The sequence below is a fragment of the Oncorhynchus clarkii genome, chromosome 3 (assembly GCF_045791955.1).
Source record: "Oncorhynchus clarkii lewisi isolate Uvic-CL-2024 chromosome 3, UVic_Ocla_1.0, whole genome shotgun sequence".
Taxonomy (NCBI): Eukaryota; Metazoa; Chordata; class Actinopteri; order Salmoniformes; family Salmonidae; genus Oncorhynchus; species Oncorhynchus clarkii.
This window is the reverse complement of record NC_092149.1, coordinates 39,679,064-39,702,896: the sequence shown is the minus strand read 5'-3', so window position 1 is coordinate 39,702,896 and position 23,833 is coordinate 39,679,064. Positions and strand designations below refer to the sequence as shown.

The 23,833-nt window shown below is 41.7% G+C and overlaps 1 protein-coding gene across 2 annotated transcripts in view; it reads right to left on the bottom strand.

Annotated features, from left to right (window-relative positions):
- LOC139395153 (CTP synthase 1b) overlaps nucleotides 1-22,909 on the bottom strand; it is a 30,121-nt gene extending 7,212 nt beyond the window's left edge. The window contains exons 1-11 of one of the 2 annotated variants that reach the window (XM_071142854.1): nucleotides 22,584-22,909; nucleotides 22,371-22,426; nucleotides 13,613-13,793; nucleotides 13,336-13,506; nucleotides 13,043-13,143; nucleotides 12,656-12,772; nucleotides 12,287-12,370; nucleotides 12,125-12,205; nucleotides 11,814-11,965; nucleotides 3,157-3,289; nucleotides 2,776-2,864 (exon numbers count right to left, since the gene is read on the bottom strand). In XM_071142854.1, coding sequence (XP_070998955.1) covers nucleotides 2,776-2,864; nucleotides 3,157-3,289; nucleotides 11,814-11,965; nucleotides 12,125-12,205; nucleotides 12,287-12,370; nucleotides 12,656-12,772; nucleotides 13,043-13,143; nucleotides 13,336-13,506; nucleotides 13,613-13,778 — 1,094 coding nt within the window. In that variant the 5' untranslated portion in view covers nucleotides 13,779-13,793; nucleotides 22,371-22,426; nucleotides 22,584-22,909. Of the gene's footprint in view, nucleotides 1-2,775; nucleotides 2,865-3,156; nucleotides 3,290-11,813; nucleotides 11,966-12,124; nucleotides 12,206-12,286; nucleotides 12,371-12,655; nucleotides 12,773-13,042; nucleotides 13,144-13,335; nucleotides 13,507-13,612; nucleotides 13,794-22,370 lie in introns of both variants that reach the window. The other variant, XM_071142853.1, reaches the window with a different exon arrangement.
- Nucleotides 22,910-23,833: the final 924 nt, after the last annotated feature.

Genomic DNA, 23,833 nt, shown 5'->3' with positions numbered 1-23,833 from the left:
TGGTAATTTACCCCGTGGAACACGTGATTCAAAAACAATATGTTAAATCAAAAATAAACTAATTCGAATAACTAATCAACTTAGAATTACAACTCTTTATAACTCCCTACGGAAATAATAATAATCTCCTAAAGTAATGGTAGTTTTGATAGAGACTGGTGTTTCTCATTCATTTTATAATTAAATCCCCATTTCAATCATTTCTACAGAGGTTGATCAGACTTCCTAAGACATTTTAGGATACAGGGCATTCGACCCCATTTAAAATGTTTCCTCTCCCTTTTCTTTCCCTGTCCTTCAGAAACAATTGAAATACCTTTCAAAACATGTCCATCCTTCTGCATACCCAATTTAACCGAATTGAAAAGACCCCATTCGATAAATCCCACAGTATCAACACACCACTGACGCACATTCGTAACCAGTAAATGGTGTGTGCTGGTGAACCGTAGGTCCAGAACACACATGAACAAGCCTCACTTATTATCTGGAACTCGGTTATGGCTTAATCCCGATACGTTAATACCTAAAACGGCCAAATATCACTGACTGCACTCCCCTCACAATCTCCGGGGACCTTCCAACGAAAAATAACAAAACCCCCTCTTCTGGAAAAGAGTGTACATTTCATTAGCATTCACTGTGCTACATTTTAATCAGCAGCCCAATAGTATTAATTATAAACCAAACCTGTTATTTGTAAATCCACTGTCCTTTCTCCAATCATTAAATGTTTGTTTTAATCCACCCCATCCTTTATTTCGCATGTACTACCCTTCGACAAGGCAACATTATCTCGCCACCGAGTCTAACGATTCACTGGTCTCTTTTCCCCATGATTCTCCATAACCACCTCACCACATAAAAAAATGAAAAGTTAATTTTAGGTTTGATAGCCCCTATACCAATACCTCGTGACTCCTCCACCCTTTCAACCATTCTAGAAATATTTTCCAGAATAAAGATGACATAAAATGTAAATATATTTTAAAAATAAAACCACAAAATATCTCATGATATAAAAATAAAAAAACAAGGCTTTCTGAGTTTGCAAGGAGTGTTTGGCAATATATTTTAAATGTGTTACCTTTAGAATTAATTCCCCTGGCATTTCGCCTAGATTCTTCAACCCCAAATACATTTTCCTGTGGCAAATTTAGCCCATTTCCCATCGTAAGGAAACCGCTATATTTGAACCCTGGCCTCTACTAAAAAGTTAGGTAAAATGTGATCTCATACGTCTTCCATGATATAGAAACTGTAATCTCTATGAACCACTAATCGATCGAACAGAGACTATACACCGCTAGGTGAAAGTGCCATTCCTGCTACTTTCCAGAGTATTTGTTGTTGCCGTTTTCAAAATGATGCAAACGCTTGCCTGGCAGCATTTTCTACAAATACAGCAGGTTCCATACCCACTTTACACTCCCTTTTCCAATGACCAATAGCTCCACACCTTAAACAGGACTCGGTCTCCCTACGCTGTGATGCATTTCCGCTACGTTTCATTGTCTTATCTTGGCCATTGAAACTATAGTTAGTGCTTTTCTCTATGGCCCTAACCTTGCACGTCGGCGAGGTTAGCAGAGCTATATTCCACTCTCAAAACATCGTCTTGAATTAAATCTACTACCCCTGCAATTACCGTTTTGATCACAGGGTTCAAACCTGCCATCAAAGCAGAACTGCAAATTCTATCAATACACTCCCGTTACGTCTTTCTGTGGCAGAGTCCTGGTACTCATTCCGGGTTTATCGTGATGCACTTTTTGTTGATAGAATGCTGACATCAAAATGCTGGTATATTGAGCTTTTGATTCTGGTTTTATGTCTTTGTGCCAAGTCATAATTGCCTCCCTGAAGTCTTTATTTGTTTTGAATTCTCCGTCAGCAGGAAAATGTTGTCCAATTTAATCTAATTTTCTCAATTTGTCCCATATTCCAGCCGAATTGGTAGAATGCTTGTGCGCTTCTTTCAGAGCCTCCATGGCTTGATTAAAATCCCTAGCTCTGTTCTACAGGGAGAATCGGAGCCGTTTGTCGACATATCAATAGTTATTATTCCATTAACTCTCCCGACGGTGTCCAGGGTATTTTAGATTCCTTCACTCCCGTCTATAATACACACCTTCTATTAACTAGTTGACAAGTTAGCGCTACACACTTCCCTGGATAATAATTAATTGGTCATGGCACTTAATACCTTGTATTAGAACCGATACCATAGCGTCTGAAAATGTATTACTGGAGAATATGGATGACTTAATGTCCTATTCCAGTACATCCTCAAATATCACTATTATTGATAACCCGCATCATCTCTCATGTCTCCCTCTCCCCATAGGGCATAAACCAACCTCTCTCCATATTGATACTGCTACTACACGTAAATGAGCCTTCAACAGTTTCTCCCCTTATACATACTCTCACATGCAATTGTTTACCCTGCAATCAGCCCCTCCCAAGCTTCATCATGGCACCCCTCATGTCTCTTGTGTAACTAATGTTCCTATACACTGAGTATAACAAATGTTCAAAGTTTACTCCAGAATCCAACAATACACACATGCACAATCCATGTCTCAACTGTCTCAAGGCTTAAAAATAACCCTTCCTTAACCTGTCTCCTCCCCATCTACACTGTTTGAAGTGGATTTAACAAGTGACATCAATAATGCATCATAGGCTGACCAAGTGAAAGCTATGTTATGGAAAGAGCAGGTGTTTTTAATGTTTTGTATACTCATTGTAGGTATTTTGCTGTAGACTCACTCAGCACTGCAGAGTTTCTGCCAGGCCTCGTGGTACTTCACAGGCTCCTCCTGCAGTGTATTTGGCTCTAGGTCTGCAGAGTCGATGAACTGCAAGAGGAAGACTGAGGGTCAGTGGGAGGTGGGTGGAATAAGAACATGACATACAGTAATCGTCATTTTTATTATAACATAACAAATAAGGCCATATTTAACACAGTCCATTAAAACAGAGCTTCTCATAATCCTCGTCTAAGGATACGCAATGTTTGGTTAGCACAAAAGATAACATCAATGCCACCGATGTAAGCAGAGTCGTCTCTTCCTACACACAGATGCTGTGCGTAGGGAACTGCAGTCGCTCCAAAGAGGGAGCATGGGTGAATGTGACTGTGTTCCATACCTTGATCTCTAGTTTGTGGTTGATGGCGAGGGCTGAGTGCTCCAGGGCCTTAATGACAGAGGCATATGAGTCAGAGAACTTTGTGTACTTCCCTACCAGGGCGATGGACACATGTTCCAGGAGTCGGTCAGACCTGAGAGGAGACAGTTTAGTTCCAACATGTTCCGAGGACCCTGGGGTATCAAGTCAATATGTATTTTAGACTAAAACATGGTAAATACTCAATCAAACCAGGGTGAGACTCCCAATACAGTATGGGGAAATTCCAACCCAAGTTAATCGTGCATAAATGGAACATAATTCCCTTTTTATGCACTTCTCTCTATACGCGCACTCTGACCTTGAACTAAAGCATGAGAATAGCATGCTATTCAACCGCTTTTCACTTTGGGTGGAGATCAAAGGAATTAAGGTGCGGCGGAGGTGTGTCTAACAGTATTCTGACCTTGACTTAATTCCCTCATAATTCCACCACCTTTAGGCACGATGAAATGATGAATAAGGTCGAGCAACTTGTCAGTTCTAAGGTGAACATCTACTTTATTTTATCAGATAGAAATATCAACATTCTCCATGCACTGTAATTTACAAATTGATAAGAGCTATTGATAAGAGCTAGGTAAACTTGTAAGTTGTTTGGATGAGGGGATCGTAAATATAAATTACAATATTGTTTTAGATCTATTTTAACTTATGATCGCTGGAGACTGTATTGACAAATTTGAACCCAGTCATATTGAAACACACACACAGACACAGATAACATACGCAATATACACACATGCACGCATGGATTTTGTGTTGTAGATTTGTGGTAGTAGAATAGTGGCCTGAGGGCACAGACTTAATGTGTTGTGAAACGTATTGTAATGTTTTAAAAATTGTATAACCGCCTTAATTTTGCTGGACCCTAGGAAGAGTAGCTGCTGCTAAATATCTGTATGCAACCAATAAAATTGTATTTTATTTGCTGCCTTGGCAGCAGCTAATGGAGATCCATAATAAATGCAAAAATGGCAGCAAACTGAAGCAAATCAATATAATCACCTTTTCCAAAGTGACCTACAGTGGGGGGAAAAAGTATTTAGTCAGCCACTAATTGTGCAAGTCCTCCCACTTAAAAAGATGAGAGAGGCCTGTAATTTTCATCATAGGTGTACTTCAACTATGACAGACAAAATGAGGGAAAGAAATCCAGAAAATCACATTGTAGGATTTTTAATGAATTTATTTGCAAATTATGGTGGAAAATAAGTATTTGGTCAATAACAAAAGTTTATCTCAATACTTTGTTATATACCCTTTGTTGGCAATGACAGAGGTCAAACGTTTTCTGTAAGTCTTCACAAGGTTTTCACACACTGTTGCTGGTATTTTGGCCCATTCCTCCATGCAGATCTCCTCTAGAGCAGTGATGTTTTGGGGCTGTTGCTGGGCAACACGGACTTTCAACTCCCTCCAAATATTTTCTATGGGGTTGAGATCTGGAGACTGGCTAGGCCACTCCAGGACCTTGAAATGCTTCTTACGAAGCCACTCCTTCGTTGCCTGGGCGGTGTGTTTGGGATCATTGTCATGCTGAAAGACCCAGCCACTTTTCATCTTCAATGCCCTTGCTGATGGAAGGAGGTTTTCACACAAAATCTCACAATACATGGCCCCATTCATTCTTTCCTTTACACGGCTCAGTAACCCTGGTCCCTTTGCAGAAAAACAGCCCCAAAGCATGATGTTTCCACCCCCATGCTTCACAGTAGGTATGGTGTTCTTTGGATGCAACTCAGCATTCTTTGTCCTCCAAACACGACGAGTTGAGTTTTTACCAAAAAGTTATATTTTGGTTTCATCTGACCATATGACATTCTCCCAATCTTCTTCTGGATCATCCAAATGCTCTCTAGCAAACTTCAGAGGGGCCTGGACATGTACTGGCTTAAGCAGGGGGACACGTCTGGCACTGCAGGATTTGAGTCCCTGGCGGCGTAGTGTGTTACTGATGGTAGGCTTTGTTACTTTGGTCCCAGCTCTCTGCAGGTCATTCACTAGGTCCCCCCGTGTGGTTCTGGGATTTTTGCTCACCGCTCTTGTGATCATTTTGACCCCACTGGGTGAGATCTTGCGTGGAGGCCCAGATCGAGGGAGATTATCAGTGGTCTTGTATGTCTTCCATTTCCTAATAATTGCTCCCACAGTTGATTTCTTCAAACCAAGCTGCTAGCCTATTGCAGATTCAGTCTTCCCAGCCTGGTGCAGGTCTACAATTTTGTTTCTGGTGTCCTTTGACAGCTCTTTGGTCTTGGCCATAGTGGAGTTTGGAGTGTGACTGTTTGAGGTTGTGAACAGGTGTCTTTTATACTGATAACCAGTTCAAACAGGTGCCATAAATACAGGTTACGAGTGGGAGACAAAGGAGCCTTTAAAGAAGGGGTCTGTGAGAGCCAGAAATCTTGCTTGTTTGTAGGTGACCAAATACTTATTTTCCACCATAATTTGCAAATAAATTCATTAAAAATCCTACAATGTGATTTTCTGGATTTTTTTTCTCAGTTTCTAGTTGAAGTGTACCTACAGTGCCTTGCGAAAGTATTCGGCCACCTTGAACTTTGCGAACTTTGCGACCTTTTGCCACATTTCAGGCTTCAAACATAAAGATATAAACTGTATTTTTTTGTGAAGAATCAACAACAAGTGGGACACAATCATGAAGTGGAACGACATTTATTGGATATTTCAAACTTTTTTAACAAATCAAAAACTGAAAAATTGGGCGTGCAAAATTATTCAGCCCCTTTACTTTCAGTGCAGCAAACTCTCTCCAGAAGTTCAGTGAGGATCTCTAAATGATCCAATGTTGACCTAAATAACTAATGATGATAAATACAATCCACCTGTGTGTAATCAAGTCTCCGTATAAATGCACCTGCACTGTGATAGTCTCAGAGGTCCGTTAAAAGCGCAGAGAGCATCATGAAGAACAAGGAACACACCAGGCAGGTCCGAGATACTGTTGTGAAGAAGTTTAAAGCCGGATTTGGATACAAAAATATTTCCTAAGCTTTAAACATCCCAAGGAGCACTGTGCAAGCGATAATATTGAAATGGAAGGAGTATCAGACCACTGCAAATCTACCAAGACCTGGCCGTCCCTCTAAACTTTTAGCTCATACAAGGAGAAGACTGATCAGAGATGCAGCCAAGAGGCCCATGATCACTCTGGATGAACTGCAGAGATCTACAGCTGAAGTGGGAGACTCTGTCCATAGGACAACAATCAGTCGTATATTGCACAAATCTGGCCTTTATGGAAGAGTGGCAAGAAGAAAGCCATTTCTTAAAGATATCCATAAAAAGTGTTGTTTAAAGTTTGCCACAAGCCACCTGGGAGACACACCAAACATGTGGAAGAAGGTGCTCTGGTCAGATGAAACCAAAATTGAACTTTTTGGCAACAATGCAAAACGTTATGTTTGGTGTAAAAGCAACACAGCTGAACACACCATCCCCACTGTCAAACATGGTGGTGGCAGCATCATGGTTTGGGCCTGCTTTTCTTCAGCAGGGACAGGGAAGATGGTTAAAATTGATGGGAAGATGGATGGAGCCAAATACAGGACCATTCTGGAAGAAAACCTGATGGAGTCTGCAAAAGACCTGAGACTGGGACAGAGATTTGTCTTCCAACAAGACAATGATCCAAAACATAAAGCAAAATCTACAATGGAATGGTTAAAAAATAAACATATCCAGGTGTTAGAATGGCCAAGTCAAAGTCCAGACCTGAATCCAATCGAGAATCTGTGGAAAGAACTGAAAACTGCTGTTCACAAATGCTCTCCATCCAACCTCACTGAGCTCGAGCTGTTTTGAGCTGTTTTTAAATACTTTTTTGCCCCGCTGTATATGAAATGCTGGCCTTATAACTTCAGATTAAATTTGGAGACCCAAGCTATAGGCTTCTGCACCAATGACAGTATAGCGCCAAACCTAGAGTTGATTTATGATTTCTAGAATTATTTGCCCGGACTTTTTACTGTATTTTTTTTAAAACAATTTGTATAGTGTTAAATATTTTTTTATTTCACCTTTATTTAACCAGGTAGGCTAGTTGAGAATAAGTTCTCATTTGCAACTGCGACCTGGCCAAGATAAAGCACAGCAATTCGACACATTACACATGGAATAAACAAAACATCAATAAGACAGTAGAACAAAATAAAACAAAAAGTCTATATACAGTGAGTGCAAATGAAGTAAGATTAGGAAGTTAAGGCAATTAATAGGCCATGGTGGTGAAGTAATTACAATATAGCAATTGAAACACTGGAATGGTAGATGTGCAGAAGATGAATGTGCAATTAGAAATATTGGGGTGCAAAGCAGCAAGATAAATAAATAAATACTGTATGGGCATGGGGTAGGTAGATAGATGGGCTGTTTACAGATGGGCTATGTACAGGTGCAGTGATCTGTGAGCTGCTCTGACAGCTGGTGCTTAAAGCTAGTGAGGGAGATGTGAGTCTCCAGCTTCAGAGATTTTTGCAGTTCGTTCCAGTCATTGGCAGCAGAGAACTGGACGGAAAGACGACCAAAGGAGGAATTGGCTTTGGGGGTGACCAGTGAGATATACCTGCTTGAGCGCGTGCTACGAGTGGGTGCTGCTATGGTGACCAGTGAGCTGAGATAAGGCGGGGCTTTACCTAGCAGAGACTTGAAGATAACCTGTAGCCAGTGGGTTTGGCGACGAGTATGAAGCGAGGGCCAACCAACGAGAGAGTACAGGTCGCAATGGTGGGTAGTGTATGGGGCTTTGGTGACAAAACGGATGGCACTGTGATAGACTGCATCCAGTTTGTTGAGTAGAGTGTTGGAGGCTATTTTATAGATGACATCACCGAAGTCGAGGATCGGTAGGATGGTCAGTTTTACGAGGGTATGTTTGGCAGCATGAGTGAAGGATGCTTTGTTGCGATATAGGAAGCCAAATCTAGATTTAATTTTGTATTGGAAATGCTTAACGTGAGTCTGGAAGGAGAGTTTACAGTCTAACCAGACACCTAGGTATTTGTAGTTGTCCACGTATTCTAAGTCGGAGCCGGGCAGTGATCGGTTGAATAGCATGCATTTAGTTTTACTTGCGTTTAAGAGCAGTTGTAGGCCACGGAAGGAGAGGTGTATGGCATTGAAGCTTGTCTGGAGGTTAGTTAACACAGTGTCCAAAGAGGGGCCAGAAGTATACAGAATGGTGTCGTCTGCGTAGAGGTGTACCAGAGAATCACCAGCAGCAAGAGCAACATCATTGATGTATACAGAGAAGAGAGTCAGCCTGAGAATTTAACCCTGTGCCACCCCCATAGAGATTGCCAGAGGTCCGGACAGCAGGCCCTCCGATTTGACACACTGAACTCTATCAGAGAAGTAGTTGGTAAACCAGGCGAGGCAATCATTTGAGAAACCAAGGCTGTCGAGTCTGCCAATAAGAATGTGGTGATTGACAGAGTCGAAAGCCTTGGACAGGTCGATGAATACGGCTGCACAGTAATGTCTCTTATCGATGGCGGTTATGATGTCGTTTAGGACCTTGAGCGTGGCTGAGATGCACCCATGACCAGCTCTGAAACCAGATTGCATAGCGGAGAAGGTACGGTGGGATTCGAAATGGTCGGTAATCTGTTTGTTAACTTAGAAAAGACAGGGTAGGATAGATATTGGTCGGTAGCAGTTTGGGTCTACAGTGTCACTCCCTTTGAAGAGGGGGAAGACCGCGGCAGCGTTCCAATCTTTGTGAATCTCAGACGATACGAAAGAGAGGTTGAACAGGCTAGTATTAGGGGTTGCAACAATTTCGGCATATCATTTTAGAAAGAGAGGGTCCAGATTGTCTAGCCCGGCTGATTTGTAGGGGTCCAGATTTTGCAGCTCTTTCAGAACATCAGCTATCTGGATTTGGGTAAAGGAGAAATGGTGGGGGCTTTGGCGGGTTGCTGTGGAGGGTGCCGGGCAGTTGACCAGGGTAGGGGTAGCCAGGTGGAAAGCATGGCCAGCCGTAGAGAAATGCTTATTGAAATTCTCAATTATAGTGGATTTATCGGTGTTGAGTGTTTCCTCGCCTCAGAGCAGTGGGCAGCTGGGAGGAGGTGTTCTTATTCTCCATGGACTGTACTGTGTCCCAGATAATTTTTGAGTTAGTACTACAGGATGCAAATTTCTGTTTGAAAAAGCTAGCCTTAACTTTCCTAACTGCCTGTGTATATTTGTTCCTAACTTCCCTGAAAAGTTGCATATCACGGGGGCTATTCGATGCTAATGCCACAGGATGTTTTTGTGCTGGTCAAGGGCAGACAGGTCTGGCGTGAACCATGGACTATATCTATTCCTAGTTCTAAATATTTTTAATGGGGCATGCTTATTTAAGATGGTGAGGAAGGCACTTTTAAAGAATAGCCAGTCATCATCTACTGACGGAATGAGGTCAATGTCATTCCAGGATACCCCGGCCAGGTCAATTAGAAAGGCCTGCTCGCAGAAGTGTTTTAGGGAGCGTTTGACAGTGATGAGGGATGGTCGTTTGGTCGCAGACCCATTACAGATGCAGGCAATGAGGCAGTGGTCGCTGAGATCTTGATTGAAAACAGCAGAGGTGTATTTGGAGGGCGAGTTAGTGAGGATGACATCTATGACGGTGCCCGTGTTTACAGATTTGGAGTTGTACCTGGAAGGTTCATTGATCATTTGTGTGTGATTGAGGACATCAAGCTTGGATTGTAGGATGGCCGGGGTGTTAAGCATGTCCCAGTTTAGGTCACCTAATAGCACGAGCTCAGAAGATAGATGGGGGGCAATCAATTCACATATGGTATCGAGGGCACAGCTTGGGGCAGAGGGAGGTCTATAGCAAGCGGCAACAGTGATAGACTTGTTTCTGTAAAAGTGAATTTTTAGAAGTAGAAGCTCGAATTAACCACTATAGGTAGCCACCGTCAGTTATAACGACAAATGTATAAATGTCACCGACTTGTGTTAGTTTCCTTACATTTTGCATCATTCCATTACATCATTAGTTTACCTTTCTTTCCACTGTCACACTCATGTCGTTGTTTATAAGAATCGCTAGCAATAGTGGATCATATTAGGCTAATGTACACTACATGGAAGGAAGTATGTAGACACCCTTTCAAATTAGTGGATTAGGCTATTTCAGCCACACCCGTTGCTGACAGGTGTATAAAAATTCAGTTAGTAAAATTTCTGCCCTGCTAGAGCTGCCCCGGCCAACTGTATGTGCTGTGATTGTGAAGTGGAAACGTTTAGGAGCAACAATGGCTCAGCCGCGAAGTGGTAGGCCACACAAGCTCACAGAACAGGACCGCCAAGTGCTGAAGTGCCTAGCGTGTAAACATCTTCTGCAACACTCACTACCGAGTTCCAAACTGCCCCTGTGCACAAAGCGAGGTCCATACAGAAATGGCCGACAGGACCGTTGTCATCACAGTTCCATGATTAGTAAGGATTATTAGGGTAGATTTATAGGACTAATGTGCATTTTTTATATTTCAATTGAATATGGCAACTTTCAGGATGAATCAATGTATGCAGTTTTGTCCTTGAGCTGTTCTTGTCTATTGATGTTCTGTATTATGTCATTCTGTATTATGTTTCATGTTTTGTGTGGACCCCAGGAAGAGTAGCTGCTGCTTTTGCAACAGCTAATGTGGATCATAATAAAATGCCAAAATACCAACAAAAAAAACACTATTTTTGATTCATCAATATATTTTGTGCGTAAAGACTCTCCAAAGTTTTTATTTTTACAAATGATTATTCATAAATACTTTCATAACACTAAATAATATACAAGATCAGAGTATTTTTTACATCTACCAATTGGTGCTGAAAATGAGAAGTCTATTTAGGCCCACATGGCTTTCTGGCTTTTTGATCCCTAATATTCTTAACTGTAAAAAAATGTTTTATGTACACCACATTTAAAGGGGTGGCTTTAGATAACTGTACTGAAAACCCTCTTGAATGAAAACCCAGCGAGAAAATCTGATGGCCAGCAAGTGAGAGGGATTTCAGCAGTTGAATTACATTTATTCTGCGCGCGCAAGGGTACCACACCTGCAAAGCCCACTACGCACCTGCATAAGGTCAGTCTGAATACCAACTACTGAGAAGTGAGTCTGAATCTTGCCCTATGTCAGCATGTAGTAAAAATCTAAGTTCCACAGTAACCTTATCATATGTTGTACTATAGTGATGTTACATTTGATACCGGAGCTCTGAGGCATGCGTCGAAATCACAGAGCAGTCTACTTGAAAGCAGTGTGCCGATGCCTGTATCACTTTATCAGAGGCACAAGATCAATGATGTCCTAAGCTTTGTTTAGTTGCACAACCAACTGACTGGTTTGTTATTGCTTTTGGTTGAAGACAAAAGGCTACACTAAGTGCGATATTTGCCACCAGTGTACGCTGTATTGAGTAAAGCCTTGAATAATGAACCTACAGTATTTCAACACAATGGGCTGGAAAGCCTCAATACTTCAGGAAGCTTTGCTTCCCATCACTATTGTACTACAGCAGAGTAGTGCTACATTCAGAAGCCTATTTCTGCCAAAAACAGTCCAACTGGACTGGGGGCCAGGGGTCCCATTCACCTGTCGGACATCTCCTTCCACTTGGTGAGCATCTTCCTGGCCCTCATCTCAATAGGCAGGTCAAGCCGCTGGCAGATATAGCCCACCACCCCCTGCTCCTCCAGTAGTAGGGGTACTCTGTAGATGGACGACACATCTGCCACGCAGATCACCTGGGGACAGGGAGAGAGAAAAGCATAAGAATCGGATTACGTTTTTTCAAAAGTATATGAAATGTTGCTGGTTGACGTTACATTCACTTTTTTCCGGGTTGTGTTCATTTAGGCACGCAATGGAAAACGGAAATTCGTCACGGACAGAGAAGGCCTTACCTGCGTGGGCTCTACGTGACAAAACATGGAGATCTTTTCTTTGACAGCGTTCTCCAGAGGTGTCGCACAGCGGCACATGATCTGAAAATACATTAGGAGAAACACATAGTTAGCCAATTCCAAGAGTCCCAAGGCAAAAGGATGAGGGAGTATCTAACTCACCAGATCTGGGGAGAGTCCTAGTCCACGGAGCTCTCGGACACTGTTCTGAGTGGGTTTCGTCTTCTGTTCTCCTGTGGCACTGGGCTAAAGGCAGACAAAATGACATTTCAGTTCTCAGTTAAGCATCATTGTAAAACCTTTTACTTGAAACACAACTGATGTACTTTTGAGACGAAGTTAAAGTGTTCATGATGTTTTACAATGCTTATGTAAAAGACTGTGTTTTGATTCAATTGTGTGTGTGTATGTACTAATTCAGTAAAGGGCTGACAATGTTTTGGACATTTTTGGTACAGATGTGCTTTGTCACAACGCTGAAATCGGCTTTCAAACAAGCCTTACTCTGCGTGTGTGTGTTAAATCTCTTACCTGTGGGACTAAGCTGACATGAATGTTGCAGAAGTTATCCCTCTTCACCTTGAACTGGAACTGTCTGAAGGCCTCGATAAATGGCATGCTCTCAATGTCTCCCACAGTGCCTCCCAACTGTCAAAACAGGACACAGCCTGAGACCTCAACATTCACTTGGCAAAAACGCAAGAAACCATCTGAAAAGGTTAGGTACTATCTGAACTGCTCGGTTTCCATTGCACAACATTTTGAAATGTGTTGCTACAGTGTGCCCTAATGAATATGACCCAGCTTAACAATCCCTGGCTGAAACCAGACACCAATAACAACTTCATGGGGACAATCACAATGGCCTATAATGAATGACCCATAATAAGACAAACTTGACTACGCTGTGGCTCGTACCTCTATAACACAGACTTGTGGCTCCACCCCATCGTCATCCACTGAGATCTTGGCCTGCTTCACCACCCACTCCTGAATTGCATCTGTGATGTGTGGCACCACTGAGATAAGAGAGAAAACATCAGCAAAATAGAATCAGCATCCACAGAAACTCGAGATCAGCATAGAAAAAAGGACTACGGAGAGACCCTTACAAATCAACACAACAACTAGGAGTGATGTCATAGGTTTCCAGGTGTTGCGCTAATCCCAATGCCCCTTGCCTTGCGGAGAACCCTTGATCTCTCGCTCACCCTGTACAGTTTTGCCCAAGTAGTCTCCCCTCCTCTCCTTGTTGATGACAGACTGGTAGATTTTGCCCGTGGTCAGGTTGTTGTCCCTGGTTAACCTGATGTCCAGGAAGCGCTCGTAGTTTCCTAAATCCAGGTCCACCTCACCTCCATCGTCCAACACAAACACTTCACCTAGATGGGTGATGCAGCTCAAGTCAATTAGATAGGCATGCCTTGGCCTAGCCCTCACAGATTAAATGCTTTAGTCTGAGAGAACTCACCACCCAAATGCACTCACCATGTTCATAAGGTGAGAAGGTGCCAGCATCAATGTTGATGTAGGGGTCGATTTTGATGGCAGTCACATGCAGACCACAGGACTTCAGGATTAAGCCCACACTACTGGCAATGATGCCCTTGCCAATTCCGGATATGACACCTCCAGTGACCAAGATGTACTTCATAGTGGCATGTGAAACCTAGAAACAAAAATAGATAGATAGATGACAATCAATGTTAGGTTAGTGCTGAGCGATTAACCGAAATGTCTGTTATTGTACAGTTTTTAAAACAACTGAGACATCGGTTCAATAGTTTTTTTCTGTGACCTCAAGGTCGGGACAGGGATCAGAAAACCAGTCAGTATCTGGTGTGACCACCATTTGCCTCACACAGCATCTCCTTCGCATAGAGTTGATAAGGATGTTGATTGTGGCCTGTGGATTGTTGTCCCACTCCTCTGTGCAAAGTTGCTAGATACTGGCGGGAATTGTAACACTTCGATCCAGAGCATCCCACACATGCTCAAATGGGTGACATGTCAGGTGAGTATGCAGGCCATGGAAGAACTGGGACATTTTCAGCTTCCATGAATTGTCTATAGATTCTTGCGACATGGGGCTATGCATTATCATGCTGAAACATATGATGGCGGAGGATGATTGGCATGCCAATGTGCCTCAGTATCTCGTCTGCGCATTGAATTTGCCATCGATAAAATGCTATTATGTTTGTTGTCCGTAGCTTATGCCTGCCCATACCATTGCCCCAAAGTGGCGGTTGGGTTCTCGGTTCACAACATTAAAACCACTCGCCATCTGCCCAGTACAGTTGAAACCAGTATTCATCTGTGAAGAGCACACTTCTCCAGAGTGCCATTGGCTATCGAAGGTGAGCATTTGCCCACTGAAGTCGGTTACGACCCTGATGAGGACGACAAGCACGCAGATGATCTTCACTGAGACGGTTTGTGTAGAAATTCTTCAGTTGTGCAAACCCCGAGTTTCATCAACGGTCCGGATGGCTGGTCTCAGACGATCCCGCTGTTGAAGAAGCCAGATGTGGAGATCCTGGGCTGGCATGGTTACACGTGGTCTGCGGTTCTTGCAGACATTCCTGCAGTCAGCATGACAATTGCACACTCCCTCAAAACTTGAGACATCTGTGGCATTGTGTTGTGTGGCAAAACTGCACATTTTAGCGCAGCCTTTTATTGTCCCCAGCACAAGGTGCACCTGGGTAATAATCATGCTGTTTAATCAGCTTCTTGATATGCCACACCTGTCAGGTGGATAGACTATCTTGGCAAAAAAGAAATGCACACTAACAGGGATGTAAACAACTTTGTGCACCAAATTGTGCGTATAGGACATTTCTGGGATCTTTTATTTCAGCTCATGAAACCAACACTTATATTAGTTTAGCACAGAAAATGTGCTCATTAACTACGATGACCAAAATCCATTGCGTATCTACTTTTCCGGTCTGTGTGGTGGACAGATCGAGAGGGATAGAGAGCAGTTGCTTCGAGAGGTACCTAAGTGATTGATAGTTGGTACTCAGCATTCATAAAATTATGCCTCATTTACATTGAAGAACTACTAAAATAGTGTTTTTGTCAGACAGCATAGGCAGCAGCAGCTCTATAGAAATGAGATTATGACTTGGAATGAAATAATAAAGTCATCAAATAAACCGAAATGTAATAGACACAATTTAAATATTTTATTAAAGTAATGTGAATAAATTATGGTTAATAAGTGAGAAGTTAACCATCATGAGCCATTTATTATTTGTTTTATTCTGTGTTAAAGCATTCAACCCACAAAGTTAGTGTATTTAATGTTTAAAACAATCTTACGAAACCAAAAAACTGGATTATTTTTTAATAATAGAACAGAAAACGAACAGACCTCAAAAATAATTTATCGCTCAGCACTACTACAGATAAAGATTTGACTATCCTACCTCCTACTATACTAGTCTAAGCAGTTTTAGCCAACATCTGTTTGGTGAGTAGGTCTAGGCTTAATGATTCTGATGAAAATACGCTTTATCAAAATAATGCTTTTGCATATTTTCAGTGTGGAACCCGTCTATGTTTAGGGGGGTTATAGCCTAGGCTAATCAATTCTAAATGGCACTAGCAGTTTGCAAAGTCCTAAATTGAAAATAGACGGCATGCAATTATTACCAAATCCAAACTCATTGTTGTGACACATACACTATATATACACAAAGGGACATCCCTTCAAATTAGTGGATTTGGCTATTTCTGCCACACCCGTTGCTGACAGGTGTATAAAATCGAGCACATAGCTATGCTATCTCTATAGACAAACATTGTCAGTAGAATGGCCTTACTGAAAAGCTCAGTGACTTTCAACATTGCACCTTTCCAACAAGCCAGTTCATACATTTCGGCCCTACTAGAGCTTCCACGGCCAACTTTAAGTGGTGTATTTGTGAAGTGTAAACATCTAAGAACAACAACGACTCGGCCGCAAAGTGGTAGGCCACACAACCTCACAGAACGGGACCGCCAAGGGCTGAAGCGCATAAAAAATGTCTGTTCTCGGTTGCAACACTCACTACCGAGTTCCAAACTGCCTCTGGAAGAGACGTCAGCACAATAACTGTTCATTTGTAGCTTCATGAAATGCGTTTCCATGGCCGAGTAGCAGCACACAAGCCTAAGATAACAATGTGCAAAATATCAAAATATCAGTCTCAACGTCAACAGTGAAGAGGCGACTCCGGGATGCTGGCCTTCTAGGCAGAGTTCCTCTGTCCAGTGTCTGTGTTCTTTTGGCCATCTTAATCTTTTCTTCTTATTGGCCAGTCTGAGATATGGCTTTTTTTCCTTTGCAACTCTGCCTAGAAGGCTAGCATCCCGGAGTCGCCTCTTCACTGTTGACGTTGAGACTGGTGTTTTTAATGAAGCTGCCAGTTGAGGACTTGTGAAGAGTCTGTTTCTCAAACTCTAATGTACTTGTCCTCTTGCTCAGTTGTGCACCGGGGCCTCCCACTCCTCTTTCTATTCTGGTTAGAGACAGTTTGTGCTGATCTGTGAAGGGAGTAGTACACAGCGTTGTACGAGATCTTCAGTTTCTTGGAAATGTCTTGCATGGAATAGCCTTCATTTCTCAGAACAAGAATAGACTGACGAGTTTCAGAAGAAAGGTCTTTGTTTCTGGCCACTTTGAGTCTGTATTCGAAACCACAAATGGTGATGCTCCAGATACTCAACGAGTCTAAAGGCCAGTTGTATTGCTTCTTTAATCAGAACAACAGTTTTCAGCGGTGCTAACATAGTTGCAAAATGTTTTTTTAATGATCAATTAGCCTTTTAAAATGATAAACTTGGATGAGCTAACACAACGTGCCATTGGAACACAGGAGAGATGGTTGCTGATAATGGGCCACTGTACGCCTATGTTGATATTCAATTAATAATCAGCCGTTTCCAGCTACAATAGTCATTTACAATATTAACAATGTCTACACTTTATTTCTGATCAATTTGATGTTATTTTAAATAGACAAAAAATGTGTTTTTCTTTCAAAAACAAGGACATTTATAAGTGACCCCAAACTTTTGAATGGTAGTGTATAGTGCACTTGATTTGCTCATCGGTCCCACTGTGAAGGTTAGAGTTCGAACCTTCAGACACATTAAATGAGTCAAAATGGGAACACCACCTATCTGGTGCAGAAGGCAGCTGAATCGTGCACCTACCGCCCACAGCGATAAATGAAAAAATACAAATTGGAACACAAGACTTCAGCATTGTTTTTTTTGCAGAAATGTTTGGCGATCGACTATGAATGTCTTGGAGATCAACCGGTTGGTGGCCAACGGTGTAGAGGGAACGGTCAAAATGCAATTGAGTGAAGGGGAGGGGAAAGGGAATTTAGGGAGAACTGTGTGATGCTTGCCTTTGTTTCTTTTTGGTTGTGGTGCGCAAACCATGTACAACTGGAACACTAGAGTCAAAGCAAAGTAACGTTGTCTTCCAGACAAAATTACACATTTTTTGGGGGACAAGCCACAAAGCACATTCCACCAAATAGTTTTATAGTATTTTTTAAAATCTTTGGCTAAAGATGCACTATGCAGAAATCGCTCCGCCATTTCCTGGTTGCTAAAATTATAATAGTTTGCCTAATTTCAGTTTGTGGCAAAACAAGCAATGTGTAGTGTGAAAGATATTTTCCATAACCAAAAATATTGTATTTTCAGCTGTTTGAAACTGGAGTACAAAACTAAGTAAAAGACAAAAAAACTAAACTTAAGAACGGGAAGCATAAAAATAGCGCACATAGAACAGATTTACTGCTTCTTACATGCTGACCACAAATAAATGAACACATACATGTTATGCACCCACTCTGCTTGCGAGCATCTGCGTAGACAGGCGCTAAAATAGAATTTGGTTCTAAACTCACCAAAAAAAGAAACGTCCTCTCACTGTCAACTGTGTTTATCTTCAGCAAACTTAACATGTGTAAATATTTCTATGAACATAAGATTCAACAGCTGAGACATAAACTGAACAAGTTCCACAGACATTTGACCAACAGAAATTGAATTCTGTCCCTGAACAAAGGGGGGGTCAATATCAAAAGTAACAGTCAGTATCTGGTGCGGCGACCAGCTGCATTAAGTACTGTGCATCTCCTCCTCATGGACTGCACCAGATTTGCCAGTTCTTGCTGTGAGATGTTACCCTACTCTTCCACCAAGGCACTTGCAAGTTCCAAGACATTTCTGGGGGGAATGGCCCTAGCCCTCACCCTCCAATCCAACAGGTCCCAGACATGCTCAATGGGATTGAGATCCGAGCTCTTTGCTGGCCATGGCAGAACACTGATATTCCTGTCTGGCAGGAAATTACGCACAGAACGAGCAGCATGCCTGGTGGCATTGTCATGCTGGAGGGTCATGTCAGGATGAGCCTGCAGGAAGGGTACCACATGAGGGAGGAGGATGGCTTCCCTGTAACACACAGCGTTGAGAATGCCTGCAATGACAACAAGCTCAGTCTGATGATGCTGTGGCACACGGCCCCAGACCATGACGGACCCTCCACCTCGATCCCGCTTCAGAGTACAGGCTGTGTAACGCTCATTCCTTCGACGATAAACGTGAATCCGACCACCACCCCTGGTGAGACGAAATCGCGACTCGTCAGTGAAGAGCACTTTTTGCCAGTCCTGTCTGGTCCAGCGATGGTGGGTTTGTGCCCATAGCCGACATCGTTGCTGGTGATGTCTGGTGAGGACCTGCCTTACAACAAGCCTACAAGCCCTCAGTCCAGCACCTCTCAGCCTATTGCGGACAGTTTGAGCACTGATGGAGGGATTGTGCGTTCCTGGTGTAACTCGGGCAGTTGTTGTTGCCATCCTGTACCTGTCCCGCAGGTTTGATGTTCGGATGTACCGATCCTGTGCAGGTATTGTTACACGTGGTCTGCCACTGCAAGGACGATCAGCTGTTCGTCCTGTCTCCCTGTAGCGCTGTCTTAGGCGTCTCACAGTACGGACATTGCAATTTATTGCCCTGGCCACATCTGCAATCCTCATGCCTCCTTGCAGCATGCCTAAGGCACATTCATGCAGATGAGCAGGGACCCTGGATATCTTTCTTTTTGTGTTTTTCAGAGTCAGTAGAGAGGCCTCTTTAGTGTCTTAAGTTTTCATAACTGTGACCTTAATTGCCTACCGTCTGTAAGCTGTTAGTGTCTTCACAACTGTTCCACAGGTGCATGTTCATTAATTGTTTATGGTTCATTGAACAAGCATGGGAAACAGTGTTTAAACACTTTACAATGAAGATATGTTAAATAATTAGGATTTTTACAAATTATCTTTGAAAGACTGGGTCCTGAAAAAGTGACGTTTCTTTTTTTGCTGAGTTTATTTGTCACGCTCAAGTCCTACTTCTCCCATCTCCTCATTGGTTTTTAGGTGCATATACCCACATGGCTGATTGAAAGATGAACAGAGTTCCACACTCCAGTCGGGTCTGGTAATGCACCTTAAAGTTGGTCGCCAACTGCCATATAAAGTCAAAATAAGAAGAAGCCTGAAGGAGGCGAGATGACTAAAAACAAATTCAGTTTACTGTTTTATCTGTGGATTAATTGTCATAGTAGAGTACCTTATGCATGAGGCAAAATAACAACCCAATGTTTATATCCCGGGACCAATTAGCTAGCAACAGCAAGTTAGCCCTCTAAATTGCCATTAATGTTTAATGCTTTTCGACCTGTCCCCAAATTAATAACATTGGTTCAGAGTTTGTTTTGATATTTCAACATGCGTGTGGGGGAACTAAATCAACGTGCATGTGTGGTCTGGTCAGCATGTAAAGTTGAACTTCATTCTGTTTTTGAAGCATGATGCACTGCAAGTTCCGCCTCTCCCATCTCCTCATTGTTTTTTCGAGGGCATATACCCACATGGGTGATTGAAAGATGAACAGAGTTCCACACACCAGTCCAGTTGGTGGCAGTAATGCACCTTAGTTTGTTGCTGAAGGGGGAGTGATTACTAGAAACTAAGTAGGTTTCCCCTTTTATCTGTGGATTAGTTAGAGAACACATGATTTCATGTGTCAAATTATACAAAGATTCAGAAAAATGGAACATGTGCATTTCAATGTTTAAATCACAAGACAAATGAGCTAGCTAGCTCGCTAAATGTCCATGAATATTTTGGCCTGTCCCCAAATTAATATAGTTGGTTCAGAGTTCATTTTGATATTTCAACTTGTGTGTCCTCATCGCATCTGGTGTGGATGGCCAAAATCACCATGTCGCGATGGTGGACGCACGTGTATCCTTACTTTCAATTAGAATGACAGGACCTATAACTCACATTTCTATGTGAATTTGGTCAGGTTGCACAAAAAGTTACATATTGCAGCTTTAAAGATTGAGTTTTGATATCTGTTCGAGTACTCATGCCCATCCCTAACATGTTCCCCACCTTCTCGCCATTAAATATAGTTAAGGAGGAAATCAACGCCTTTGCAGTCTGAAATTAGATTGTTTTGGTTATGAACTGATGCAAGTGTATTGCCGGCTGCATACATAGTGAAATGAAAGCCATCTGCCGGCCTTTGGACTAAAGCAATTTAAGACCGGAGAAACATTAATCAAATGAGTTATGAATAGAGATCAACCGATTAATTAGGGCCGATTTCAAGTTTTCATAACAATGAATTGGCCTGTAATTGGCCTTTTTGGATGCCGATTACATTGCAATCCACAAGGAAACTTCAAGCCTATCAACTCCCAAGATTAGGCTGGCAATACTAAAGTGCCTATAAGAACATTCAATAGTCAAAGGTTTATGAACTACAAATGGTATAGAGAGAAATAGTTGACACGTCATAATTCCTATAATAACTACAACCTAAAACTTCTTAACTGGGAATATTGAACCACCAGCTTTCACATGTTCTCATGTTCTGAGCAAGGAACTTAAATGTTAGCTTTTTCACATGGCACATTTTGCACTTTTACTTTATTCTCCAACACTGTGTTTTTGCATTATTTAAACCAAATTGAACATGTTTCATTATTTATTTTAGACTAAATAGATTTTATTTATGTATTATTTATGTATTATATTAAGTTAAAATAAGTGTTCATTGTTCATTCAATATAGTTGTAATTGTCATTGTCATTTTTTTGGAGGACATTGGTGTTGAAAAATCATAATCGGTCGACCTCTAGTAATGAATGATATAAATGGCGAAGTACTTGTTGTCATAATACACTACAAGTTTGATTGATCGAGGCAATTCGTTTCCCCCGACATCTTAGTCTTCATTTAAATAATGTAACGTTAGCATAATGCCACATTCAAACTAAACTGGGAACTCGGAAATATCCGACCTGTGTCCGTTCAAGACAACTGGAAACTCGGAGGGGGAAAAAATCTGTTCGACTGTGAAAAATCGTGTAACACTCATCCAACTCGGAATTCTAAGTCGGAAACTCGGGAATCTTTCTCGAGCTCATACCTTCCGACCTGAACCGACCGACCTGTAATGATTTGACCTCATTACCACTCGAATCTTCCCGAATTCCCAGTTGTCTTGAAAGCACCATAACATTCAATCGTGTCATGGTAGCTGTAATACACTCACCGTAGTGTTTGGATCTCTTCTATTACATGAACACCGTTCATGTTTGTATGTTCACTTCTAACTACTATAGTGTTCTATGTGGCTGTAGTTTATTTTGTCTGGAGCTCGAGACGGGTTGTTCACCCAGTTTAAACTTGTCACAATTGCGGAAATCCAATGGCGGGAAATAAAAATGGCACTACAGTTGAATATGAATATGAATTGCGAATTCCTCATGGCAATCACATCGTTTCTGTTTCGATCGTTTTGTTTATACACTATGTTTATACGCTAAAATATAAGTCACATGATATGACAAGTATAGCCAGCCAGGTTCGCTGCTTCTTACATGATCTCGCTAGCTAGCGATGTAAAATCACCACTGGGAGAGTACATTACCATTGCAACAGTAGACCTCACTTGATCAAGCTACAATACTAATCCGTAGCTGTCTTGCTAACTATCTGGTGTAGTTAGCACAGCAAACTCGTAGCTAGCTTCTACTCGATTTGAACTCGCCGAATTATACAAATACAGATTAAATCGTTCACACAAGCCCCAGGAGGATCACACATGTAATGATATAAAGTCAATTCTTCATGTATTCTGTGTCATGCACGATATTGTTACTACTTGCCTGCGCACGTTCTTCTGTGTTGGTACACGTGTGGCGTAAACTGACACAAAAGAAGACTTCGCAGACGCAAAAACAAGGCAGAATTGAATGCAATGATTTACATATTACAAAGTGAAAAGAGTTGACGTTGCATGCATATCAGCCAAATGGTGTACAATTTGCTGCGCACTGCACAGTAAACACTCATGAGCAGGACTTGAGCAACGTCACTACCTCTTCATCGTCACTGTTGTGTTTGCGGTAGAAATTGGTACTTGCTTCGAGAAGGCACGACAAAGAGGGAAAAAAGGCTGCGTTCAAATGGTCCACACGCGTTTATCGAAGGAAGAATGATTACTGGGTAACTCTGTTGACATTAACCAAATTGGAACTATGAGTAATACCATGAGTACAGTAACATACTGCCACGAGTAAATGTACCGTTCGAACTACAACCGATGAACACTTGCCAACAGCAACAACAAAAAAGGAAGTAAATAGATTTGTTATTCTGTTAACCACCACCGCTACCTTAGCCGAGCGTAGTTTTCCGTCGGAGTAATCCTCTCAAGGTTCACTGTTTGTTTTATTGGTCACATTACTACTTGTGTTATCTAATTTGTGTTCTTTCTTTTTTTAATGCAGGAGTTCGTTTTCAGTTCACTCAATATCGTTAGCCTGAATGCTAGGGGTTTGAGAAATTCTACAAAAAGGAAAGCTTTATTTTTATATTGTAAACGCAGTATCGCAGATTGTGTCCTTCAGGAAGGAAAGTGATTTTAAACTTTGGAAAGCACAATGGGGAGATATGGCCTATTTCAGTCATGGATCAAATCATTCTGCTGGTGTTTTGACACTTATTCACAAGTTTAAATGTGACGTTCTAGAATCCACATCTTCACAAGACGGGATATGGGTCTGAGTAACTGTTAAACTTGACAATGCTATGTTCATCATCTGTAATGTATACGGACATAACTCACATACTCATAATAAGACCCCTTTTACCAAATTTACCAGGAAAGTACAGGATTTAAGCAACAAATACTCAGAGGCTTTTCTAATTATTTCAGGGGATTTTAATGAAATACCTGATGCATCTGCTGATCGTTTTCCTCCTAGAACGAGTCAAAGCCCTCAAAATAGTAACATTATCGTTACATTATGCAAGGATCTCTGTGCTGAGGATGCCTGGCGTTATTTCAATCCGGATGCAAAGGGACCAACAAAACTATGTCACGTAAATCTAGAATAGATTTATTCCTAATGGCCCTCATTTTGTTACAATTTGTTATAGATGTAGATCATCAGTTGGCTCCCTTTTCTGATCATCACTTGATTTCCCTGAATTTACAAACTACTAAAACATCAAAAGGTACTCGAGGTTATTGGAAATTAAACAACACACTTCTTAAAGATACTACTCTCATTGAAAACATCAAATCATTAGCTAAATATATTTTTGCAAGAAAAGACTTGGGTCA